This window comes from Octopus sinensis, linkage group LG27 (assembly GCF_006345805.1).
Source record: "Octopus sinensis linkage group LG27, ASM634580v1, whole genome shotgun sequence".
Lineage (NCBI taxonomy): Eukaryota > Metazoa > Mollusca > Cephalopoda > Octopoda > Octopodidae > Octopus > Octopus sinensis.
The window spans coordinates 10,028,541-10,040,258 of record NC_043023.1 but is presented as its reverse complement, the minus strand read 5'-3'; the positions used below and the strand labels follow the sequence as shown (position 1 = coordinate 10,040,258).

General features: G+C 39.4%; 1 protein-coding gene across 2 annotated transcripts; it reads right to left on the bottom strand.

The window, feature by feature from the left end:
* Positions 1 to 7,324: 7,324 nt before the first annotated feature.
* LOC115224966 (zinc finger protein OZF-like) lies at positions 7,325 to 11,493 on the bottom strand. Of its 2 annotated transcripts, none has more exons than XM_036514252.1 (2): positions 10,090 to 11,493; positions 7,325 to 7,380 (listed from the first exon to the last, which is right to left on the bottom strand). In XM_036514252.1, the coding sequence occupies exon 1, from the start codon at positions 11,307 to 11,309 to the stop codon at positions 10,119 to 10,121; it is 1,191 nt and encodes a 396-aa protein (XP_036370145.1). In that variant the 5' UTR covers positions 11,310 to 11,493; the 3' UTR covers positions 7,325 to 7,380; positions 10,090 to 10,118. The 2 variants fall into 2 exon arrangements, with proteins under 2 accessions (XP_036370145.1, XP_036370146.1); XM_036514253.1 differs by lacking the exon at positions 7,325 to 7,380 and adding an exon at positions 7,710 to 7,777.
* Between the last annotated feature and the right edge of the window lie 225 nt (positions 11,494 to 11,718).

The following is an 11,718-nucleotide window of genomic DNA, read 5'->3' as shown; positions in this document are numbered from 1 at the left end:
CCTACAATGCTATTCTACATTAAGTAATTACACCATCAAGATCTTGAAGATATGAGATAATGCACGATTAATTCAAATCAATGGGAATCAATAGGTATTATGTTTGATAGAATAATCTGAACGCTAAAGGGTTAAAAGATGATTAAATATTGGTGATGTAAAAAACATTCTTCGGTGCCAATGTTACCAATAACCTGAAATTAGAGAAGAAAAAACAAAACATTGTAAGACATGAGGGATGTATGGAAAGTAGCTGTAAAACATCTAGTCATCATCTTTTCTGCTCTTCCTCCCTACTTTCATTCCATGCACTGCATTCACCCCTGTACCCTTCACAATTTTTAGTCATCATAGTTTCTCTCCTACCCTCCATCCAACACATTTTATCATAGAAGCCTCGCCCCCTCTATCTTGACCCTTGACCCCAGATTCATTGCTGAGCTGCTGAAGCAGAAATATTGTTAGTGGCTGACAATATGGGCATCTCTGATGATGAAAGGGAGTAATAGGTGCGATGTACATGAGGAATGTTTGAAGGATCTTGGGAATACGAAGTCCAGCATGTGGCGTATCTTCGGTATACGACACGGAAGTACCGGATACATTTCAAGAAAGTGTTGTTTTTTTTTATGTATATATATGGGGGGTTAGGGTTAGGAGAAAAGGGTTTCTGTTATCTTCAGAAATGTAAACAAAGCTACTTACGGGACATATACCCATTTCTTTACTACCCACAAGGGGCTAAACAAGGGGCGATTACAAAGCAAACTAATTAAATTGACTGAATGACCGTTTTATATTATATTTTATAAACAAGAAAACATCATAACTGAGGAATTTTGCCGATATTCTGTGAGTCCAGCACATCGTTTGTATGTGGTCACTTCTGTTTTATATGTGATGAGGTCGTTGTTTGGTAATTTCTTATTTGACGTTCGTAAAATCATATCGATCCAAGAAGTATATTTCATTAAAACGTTTCATAATTATAAGTGGAACACAATACGAACAGCGAGTAAGAAGAAGTGAGGGGAAATGTTCGACTTATTTTGAATTGAGTTTCGCCCTGGGCACATTTGAGAATTCTTCAACAATCCACGGCGCCGAAACTGAGAAAGATCGAACTATCGTCGTGATTGAATGGCTTTCATCGATTATCTGCTGATCTGTAGGTATTTCGTTGAGACTCAGAATGAAAGAAGTAGAAGGGTGTCTACGAGAGAAGCTGATCGAAACGAAATGAAAGTGAAACCAAAAACAACGTCAAATAGGAAATTAGCCGTTGTTTTAACGTAAATATCAGACTTACCCGGGTTGTGTTGGAGCGATCACAAAGGAGACGAAGAAAGGGTATAGCAGCAGTTCTCAACTCAAACAAGCAGAGAAACTCAGGTTACGGTGGCCGCCGGGGAGGAGGATCGAACTCGCGTCTCCAACGGCCAAAAAGACAATTTCTTGATCCACAGACTTTCATTATCCTCTGACGTCACTTCCGCTTCCAATGGCATCTTGTAAAACCATTAATCTCCAGACGTCTATTATCAAATAACTACTTTGACGAAATTGCTGAATAATTTACATTACATTATATTATATTTTAAAGCAAGAGCAGTCTAATTAGCAATGCAGACTTTAATTATCGAGATAATTAATTCAACGCAACGCGAAGGGCATAACAAGAGTTGTCTTTCTTAGTTCAATAATAACATCCCTTGCACAATGTATATTATGTGTGATATATATATGTATATATATTATATATATATATATATATATATATGTATATATATATGTATATATATATATATATATATATGTATATGTATAAGGCACTAATCAGTACCAGTATTGCTAGAAATAGGAGTCAAAACAACTCAATAGCCAACAAAAGCACTATCTTAACGAGTTGACAAGGAGGACAAGCTCCCCACGGTCTCAGATACAGCTAGATCATCGGGTTTGTTTGGACCCTTTAGAATTGGAATTTTTGAAAAGTAAAAATTTTGCATTATGTAGCTTGTTATTCTCTTTAAGTGAACATTTTTCTGGTTGAAATACACAGAAAAATGGTGACATAGCAGTCAAAAAATCGTAAAAAATAGGGATTTCCATAGAAAAAAAGCAACTTTTTGATGTAAATAATTTTTGGTGTTAACATGGTCTGATTTGAATTTTTTCTTCTACGGAAGGAAGAGCAAACCTTCTATCATACTCTCAATTTTGGTCAACGTGCGCTGCAGAGTCTTGGAGGAGATAGTGTTAGTTGAAAGCTACCAAACCTGCCACACGCACGCAGACAACTTCAGCATTATAGAGATAAGCTATGCAAAGAACCAGTGTTGCAGCCATTTGATCCTCAGTTTCCTGATGGCGCTCCGTTGGTTACGACGACGAGGGTTCCAGTTGATCCGATCAATGGAACAGCCTGCTAGTGAAATTAAGGTACAAGTGGCTGAGCACTCCACAGACACATGTACCCTTAATGTAGTTCTCGAGGAGATTCAGCGTGACATAGAGTGTGACAAGGCTGGCCCTTCAGAAATACAGGTACAACAGAAACAGGAAGTAAGAAAGAGAGAAAGTTGCGATGAAAGAGTACAGCAGGGTTCACTACCAGCCCCTGCTGGAGCTTTAGGTGTTTTCGCTCAATAAACACTCACAATGCTCGGTTTGGGTATCGAAACTGCGATCCTAAGACCGCGAGTCCCCTGCCCTTACCACTGGGCCATTGCGCCTCCACACTCAGTTACCTACTGAGCTGACAATAGATACCTCAATGAACTGTGTTGCAACAATACTTTCACAAAATGGTCGTGTTGTGTCAAGAAAATTAACACCTGCAGAATCTAACTGGTCAAATATTGAACGTGCAGCATTTGTTATTGTATGGGCGACTACCCGTCTCAAAATTTCCTTTAGGCAAAGGGTTCAAACCCAATACAAAAAGAAATAAAGAAAAAATATAGTTAAGTTAAGTTAATTTTTTGGCTCAAAAAGCAAAAAGCAAGGCCGTGTAGGGGGACATGGAGTTATGTACAGGGAGGGTGTTCATGCAAAGAGTCCAGGCCATTTGTGGTCAAGAGAGACTTTGAACCGAGCAGTCGTTGGCATCTTCACTATCTTGTCCGGCAGCTTATTCCACGGATCCGCAACCCGGATGGAGAAAGCCCCTCTCCTTCGATTGAGATGAAATCGTCGCAGATAGAGCTTTTCGGAGTGACCCGCAGCCGACGCTCTGAAGCAGGAGTGAAGAACAGCTCTTTCGAGAGGTTACACTTTCCGCTTATGATGTTGTGAGCAAGAATGAGATCACCACGGTGTCGTCGTTTTTCGAGAGAATAAAGGTCGAGCGTCTTCAGCCTTTCTTCATAAGACAAATGCTTGAGACCAAGAACCATGCGGGTAGCCAGCTTCTGGACTCTTTGACCCTGAAGTGATGGAATCAATTGTGTTGTTACCCCTTCTCATATGTTCTGTTGCTGGTTGTGCTTGCGCTATGGTGAGACAGAAATTTGCAGCTTATGGCTGTATGAGCCTTGTTCCTATACTGGTGTTTATAAAATAAGAAAATTACAAAACTAGACATCTAGACATGTATATAATACATACAAATATATACATACACGAGTGGCTATGTGGTAAGTAGCTTGTTTACCAACCACATGGTTCCGGGTTCAGTCCCACTGCGTGGCACCTTGGGCAAGTGTCTTCTACTATAGCCTCGGTCGACCAAAGCCTTGTGAGTGGATTTGGTAAATGGAAACTGAAAGAAGTATATATATATTATATATATATATATCTATATATATATATATATATATATAGGCGTAGGAGTGGCTGTGTGGTAAGTAGCTTGTTTATCAACCACATGATCCCAGGTTCAGTCCCACAGCGTGGCACCTTGGGCAAGTGTCTTCTACTATAGCCTCGGGTCGACCAAAGCCTTGTGAGTGGATTTGGTAGACGGAAACTGAAAGAAGCCTGTCGTATATATGTATATATATGTGTGTGTCTGTGTTTGTCCCCCTAGCATTGCTTGACAACTGATGCTGGTGTGTTTATGTCCCCGTTACTTAGCGGTTCGGCAAAAGAGACCGATAGAATAAGTACTGGGCTTACAAAAGAATAAGTCCTGGGGTCGAGTTGCTCGATTAAAGGCGGTGCTCCAGCATGGCTGCAGTCAAATGACTGAAACAAGTAAAAGAGTATATATATATGTATGTATTTATAAAAAGAAGTTTGGTCACTACTACTATGACTGACAGTCACTGCTACTACTGCTATTTCGGCTGCTGGTCATTTCCACAATTACAGCCAACAAATCTAGTCAACGCACGAGACAACCATTATGCTCCCCCCCCCCAACAAAACACCACCACGTGGACTCTGTTGAGATCAGTAAGAAACAATTATGAACATTTTTATTATACCTGACTTTTAAAAATATTTTTGATAAGGTTCGTTTTTTCAAGAAGAACTGAAACATGTAAAATCTCTAAGAAAATTAAAATTTATCTTACATAGTGGCGTTTTCAAACTTCTTTTTTTATAAATATATACCCACTCATTATGCCACTTACATTTTTGTAAATATATCAAAAGAAAAACAGGATGCAAAGGATTTTGCGGTACATATGTTTCTGGCTTTATTGAACAATTTATATCAATGCATAATTGATATAACATGTAGGTCAACAGCCTTCTTCAGCCGCGTACAATTACCACACCAAAACATGTATTACATTATAGCAGGTTAACCTGCTATAATGTAATACATGTCTTTGGTGTGGTAATTGTTAACCTGCTATAATGTAATACATGTTTTGGTGTGGTAATTGAACGCGGCAGAAGAAGGATGTTGACCTACATGTTATATCAATTATGCATTGAAATAAATTGTCCAATAAAGCCAGAAACATATGTACCGCAAAATCCTTTGCATCCTGTTTTTCTGTTGATAAATTTATCCTATCACCTACACCACTAGCTGGCATATACAGGTGCTTACAGTTATCAAGTATTCACCCTGAATTTTTTGTACCTAACTTATTATAAATATATATATGTATATACACATTTATAATAATAATAATAATAATGAAATTATTGTATACAGTGCTCAGGTGCACCACAACTTGTCACTAAGTGCATATAAAGTACATGCAGTAATGTAAAAATGTCTGGAAAGCGAACAATGTATGAGTCAGATACATGCTTGTGTGTGTATGGAGAGGAGAAAATCAGGTGTTGTGTTGGCGAATCCCAGAAAGCATGGAAGTTTTGAAGGATGCAGTACTCCAACAACTAACAACTGATGCCGGCAGTTTGTTCCATGCTTCAGCAACTCTCAGCGTGAAAAAATGTTTCCGAAAGTCATGGGAGCTGTGCTGTTTTCTGACTTTGTAAATATGTCCACGGGTGTTAGACAGGTGGAGTTTGAATCGTGTTGCAAGATTCCTGATGTGAAACCTTGTGTTGAAATAGACATTCTTATATTTCAGGATTCTCAGAGAGAATAGATTACGCAGAGCAGGAGCACACACGAGGACAGAAAGTGTCACCGAAGAGGTCACAGATGTGTGATGAAAGATTTCCGGACAATTAACACGAGTTGAAATAAGAGCAGTAATAAAAGAGTGAAGAACGAATATAGAGTGCATGCATTTATTAGGCAAAAACAAAAACGAGCAAAAAAAATGACCATCTCAAAATACAACAATATATATATATATATATATATATGTATATATATATACACACAGAATACATACATACAAATATATATATATATACATAAATATGAATATACATACACATATATATTATATACACACACACACATATATATATAAAGATATATATATATATATCTTTATATATTACTACTAAAATAAACAAATTGTACCGAATGCATTTGTTTATTTTAGTAGTTTTGACTGCAAAAGTCCCTCCTAGCGTGCGGTACCTATGAATAATAGTACCCTCTATATAATATAAATAAATATTTTCAAAGTGGAAAAATTTACAGATTTTTTCTCTTATGAGGTTTTTTACGCTAACTACTGATAATTTCTTATAAAGATTTTATTCTTAATTTTAAATATATCTTTATATATATATATAAAGATATATATATCTTTATATATATATCTTTATATATATATATATATATATATTATATATATAATATATATATATATATATGTATATATATATATATATATATTATATATATATATATATATATATATACACACACACATATATATATACGTACAGGCCTAGTGGTTAGGGCAGCGGACTCACAGTTGAGGGATCGAGGGTTTGAATCTCAGACCGGGCGATGTGTATGTTTATGAGCGAAACACCTAAGCTCCACGTATCTCTGCCAGAAGGTAATGGTGAACTTCTGCTGACTCTTTTGCCACAACTTTCTCTCACTCTTTCCTCTTCCATCTTGCAGCTCAGCTGCGATGGACCAGCGTCTCGTTCAGGTGGGGAACCTATACGCCAAGGAAACCGGCCCTTATGAGAAGGAACAAGCAATATATATATCATCATCATCGTTTAACGTCCGTTTTCCATGCTAGCATGGGTTGGACGGTTCGACCGGGGTCTGGGAAGCCAGGAGGCTGCACCAGGCTCCAGTCTGATCTGGCAGTGTTTCTACAGCTGGATGCCCTTCCTAATGCCAACCACTCCGTGAGTGTAGTGGGTGCTTTTTACGTACCACCGGCACAGGTGCCAGGGGGGGCTGGCAGCGGCCACGATCGGTTGGTGCTTTTTATATATAGACACACACACATCTAACAAAATCATTCACAAGACATTGGATGGTTTTAAGTTGTAGAAGACACTTCCCCAATGTGTTGTGCAGTGGATTTGAACCCAAACTACAGGATTGCAAAGTGAGCTATGAACCAAAAAATTAAAAAGCTAAAAGGCCTATGGGGTATATATATCTGACCTCTCTGTCCCGATGTCTCTCTCTTTCACTTGTTTCAGTCATTTGACTGCGGCCCTGCTGGAGCACCGCCTTTAGTCGAGCAAATCGACCCCGGGACTTATTCTTTGTAAGCCTAGTACTTATTCTATCGGTCTGTTTTGCTGAACCGCTAAGTGACGGTTGTCAAGCAATACTAGAGGGACAAACACAGAAACACAAACATATACACACACATACATACATATATATATATATATATATATACATACATATATACGACAGGCTTCTTTCAGTTTCCATCTACCAAATCCACTCACCAGGCATTGGTTGGCCTGAGGCTATAGTAGAAGACACTTGCCCAATGTGCCACGCAGTGGGACTGAACCCGGAACCATGTGGTTGGTAAGCAAGCTACTTACCACACAGCCACTCCTGCGCCTATATATGATGGGCTTCTTTCAGTTTCCGTCTACCAAATCCACTCACCAGGCATTGGTTGGCCTGAGGCTATAGCAGAAGACACTTGCCCAAGATGCCACGCAGTGGGACTGAACCTGGAACCATGTGGTTGGTAAGCAAACTACTTACCAAACAGCCACTCCTGTCAACATCGATCTAAATAGGGGTACTTTTCTCATGCAGGGTACTCTTAATGAGAATTTGCAAAATTTAACCCAGTGAGTGGCTGTGTGGTAAGTAGCTTGTTTACCAACCACATGGTTCCAGGTTCAGTCCCACTGCGTGGCACCTTGGGCAAGTGTCTTCTACTATAGCCTCGAGCTGACCAAAGCCTTGTGAGTGGATTTGGTAGACGGAAACTGAAAGAAGCCCATCGTATATATGTATATATATATATGCGTGTGTGTGTTTGTGTGTCTGTGTTTGTCCCCCTAGCATTGCTTGACAACCGATGCTGATGTGTTTATGTCCCCGTTACTTAGCAGTTCGGCAAAAAAGACCGACAGAATAAGTACTGGGCTTACAAAAGAATAAGTCCCGAGGTTGAGTTGCTCGATTAAAAAGGCGGTGCTCCAGCATGGCCGCAGTCAAATGACTGAACAAGTAAAAGGGTAAAAGAGTAAAAAGAGAGTTAAACCATTATTTTAGGGTTTTTATTTTGTTACATCCATTGCTCCCTTTTGGACACTTTAATATTGCCCCACTTTTCTTCAATACCTCAAAGATATTTCCACTGCCCCCTTAGGGGCAGTACCACCCACTTTGGGAATCACTGCTATGGCTGAGCTGGCATTCCGGCAACCACTGGAACATGAAATCACTTGCTCATGAAATTAATTTGTAAGTGGCTGAGTATTCCTCAGACATGCATATACTTAATGTAGTTCTCAGGGAGATCCAGTGTGACGCAGGAGGGGATAAGGTTGGCCCTTTTGAATTACAGGTACCACTCACTTTTGTCAGCTGAGTGAACTGGAACAATGTGACAAAGTGTCTTGCTCAAGGCCACAGTAAACCACCAGGAACCGAACTCATGGCCTTATGGTTGTGAGCTGAATATCTGAACCACTAAGCCACATGCTTTCACTAATGAGTAAAAGGAAACACTTTAATGAACAAAATCATCATCAACATCATTTAATGATTACTTTCCATGCTGGCATGGGTTGGACAGTTTGACAGGAGCTGGTAAGGCTGGAGGCCACATAATGGTATTTCGTCTGCCGTTACGATCTGAGTTCAAATTCTGCAGAGGTTGACTTTGCCTTTCATCCTTTCGGGGTCGATTAAATATGTACCAGTTACGCACTAGGGTCGATGTAATCGACTTAATCCATTTGTCTGTCTTTGTTTGTCCCCTCTCTGTTTAGCTCCTTGTGAGCAGTAAAGAAATAGGTATTTCGTCTGTCTTTACGTTCTGGGTTCAAATTCCGCTGAGGTCGACTTTGGCTTTCATCCTTTCAGGGTCGATTAAATAAGTACCGTTACGCACTAGGGTCGATGTAATCGACTTAATCCGTTTGTCTGTCCTTGTCTGTCCCCTCCCTGTTTAGTTCCTTGTGGGTAGTAAAGAAATAGGTATTTCGTCTGTCTTTACGTTCTGGGTTCAAATTCCGCTGAGGTCGACTTTGGCTTTCATCCTTTCAGGGTCGATTAAATAAGTACCAGTTACGCACTAGGGTCGATGTAATCGACTTAATCCGTTTGTCTGTCCTTGTTTGTCCCCTCCCTGTTTAGTTCCTTGTGGGTAGTAAAGAAATAGGTATTTCGTCTGTCTTTACGTTCTGGGTTCAAATTCCGCTGAGGTCGACTTTGGCTTTCATCCTTTCAGGGTCGATTAAATAAGTACCAGTTACGCACTAGGGTCGATGTAATCGACTAATCCGTTTGTCTGTCCTTGTTTGTCCCCTCCCTGTTTAGCTCCTTGTGAGCAGTAAAGAATAGGTATTTCGTCTGTCTTTACGTTCTGGGTTCAAATTCCGCTGAGGTCGACTTGGCTTTCATCCTTTCAGGGTCGATTAAATAAGTACCAGTTACGCACTAGGGTCGATGTAATCGACTTAATCCGTTTGTCTGTCCTTGTTTGTCCCCTCCCTGTTTAGTTCCTTGTGGGTAGTAAAGAAATAGTATTTCGTCTGTCTTTACGTTCTGGGTTCAAATTCCGCTGAGGTCGACTTTGGCTTTCATCCTTTCGGGGTCGATTAAATAAGTACCAGTTACGCACTAGGGTCGATGTAATCGACTTAATCCGTTTGTCTGTCCTTGTTTGTCCCCTCCCTGTTTAGTTCCTTGTGGGTAGTAAAGAAATAGGTATTTCGTCTGTCTTTACGTTCTGGTTCAAATTCCGCTGAGGTCGACTTTGGCTTTCATCCTTTCGGGATCGATTAAATAAGTACCAGTTACGCACTGGAGTCGATGTAATCGACTTAATCCATTTGTCTGTCCTTGTTTGTCCCCTCTCTGTTTAGCCCCTTGTGGGTAGTAAGGAAATAGGTATTTCGTCTGTCTTTATGTTCTGGTTTCAAATTCTGCTGAGTCGACTTTGGCTTTCATCCTTTCAGGGTCGATTAAATAAGTACCAGTTATGCACTGGGGTCGATGTAATTCACTTAATCCGTTTGTCTGTCCTTGTTTGTCCCCTCTATGTTTAGCCCCTTGTGGGTAGTAGAGAAAAAGAAATATGTATGTATTTTGACCCCATATTTCGATATTGTTACTGTCCTGTATGAATAGCAATATGTTCAGTTAAATGACTTATTTCGGAGAAAGATTTACCACAGATATCACAGTGATGTAGTTTCAGTCCTGAATGAATGCGTTTGTGTCTACTCAAGTGACCAGTTTCAGAGAAGGATTTACCGCAGACATCGCAGTGATATGGTTTCTCTCCTGTATGAGTGCGTTTGTGAGTGGTCAAGGCATGTCCATGAGAGAATGATTTACTACAAACGTCACACTGATACGGTTTCTCACCTGTATGAATCCGGATGTGTCTCGTTAAATCTCCATTTTCCGAGAATGATTTTCCACAGATATCGCAGTGATGCGGTTTGTCCCCGGTATGAATCCGTACATGCCGAGCTAAATGACCAGTGTCCGAGAACGATTTACCACAACTGTCACAATGATATGGCTTTTCTCCTGTATGGCTGCGTTTGTGAATAGTCAAGGTATGATTCTCGGAGAACGATCTAAAACAGATATCACAATGATATGGTTTATCACCTGTATGAATGCGGATGTGTCGTTTTAAGGAACTTTTTTCAGTGAACGATTTATCACAAATATCACAGAAATAAAGTTTCCCTCCTGTATGAATGGTTTTGTGTTTAGTTAAGTGTACGTTTTGTGAGAATGATTCACCGCAGACATCACAACAATACGGTTTTTCACCTGTATGAATGCGTTGGTGAGTGGTTAGGTTATCCTTTTGAGTAAATGATTTATTACAGATATCACATTCGTATGGCCTTTCCCCTGTGTGAATACGTTTATGTCTGGTTAAGGTACCATTCTCAGCAAATGATTTACAACAGACTTCACAGAAATATGGCTTTTCCCCTGTATGAATGCGTTTGTGTTTAGTTAAGTGAACACTTTGGGAGAACGACTTATCACAGATGTCACACTGATACGGCTTCTCACCTGTGTGAATACGCAGGTGAGTGGTTAAATAGTCTTTTTGTGAAAATGATTTATCACAGACATCGCAATGATATGGTTTTTCTCCTGTATGAATAGATTTATGTTTAGTTAGTTTGCTATTCTGAGAGAATGATTTACCACAGGTATCACAATGATATGACTTTTTGCTTTTCACATTCTTTAAATCATCAGAAAAGACAATCTTTTCAGCTGGTGTTCCATGTGTAACCATCTTCTCACTTAACTCATTTTCCATCATTTTTCTTTTCCTTACCACAATATACAGGCGATTTTCTTTTTGTTTTTATTCGTTTATTCCTAGTAAATATTACTGCTGTTATATTTTCATCAATGGTGAACAAAAAGTTCATTGAAGATGCTACAAACACTTCAGTAAATTTTTCCACTTTTAAGAAGTTTGTGAAATAATCTTGTAGATATAATGAAATTATTGTATACAGTGCTCAGGTGCACCACAACTTGTCAGAAAGTGCATATAAAGTACATGCAGTAGTGTAGAAATGTCTGGAAAACGAACAGTGTATGAGTCAGATACATGTTTGCGTGTGTATGGAGGGGAGAAAATCAGGTGGAGTGTTGGCGAATCTCAGGAAGCATGGAAGTTTTGAAGGATACATTGCTCCGACAACTAACAACTGATGCTGGCA

What these genes read in the sequence shown, in the direction of transcription:
- LOC115224966 (XM_036514252.1), bottom strand. Translation starts at nt 11,309, where the DNA reads ATGATGGAAAATGAGTTAAGTGAGAAGATGGTTACACATGGAACACCA.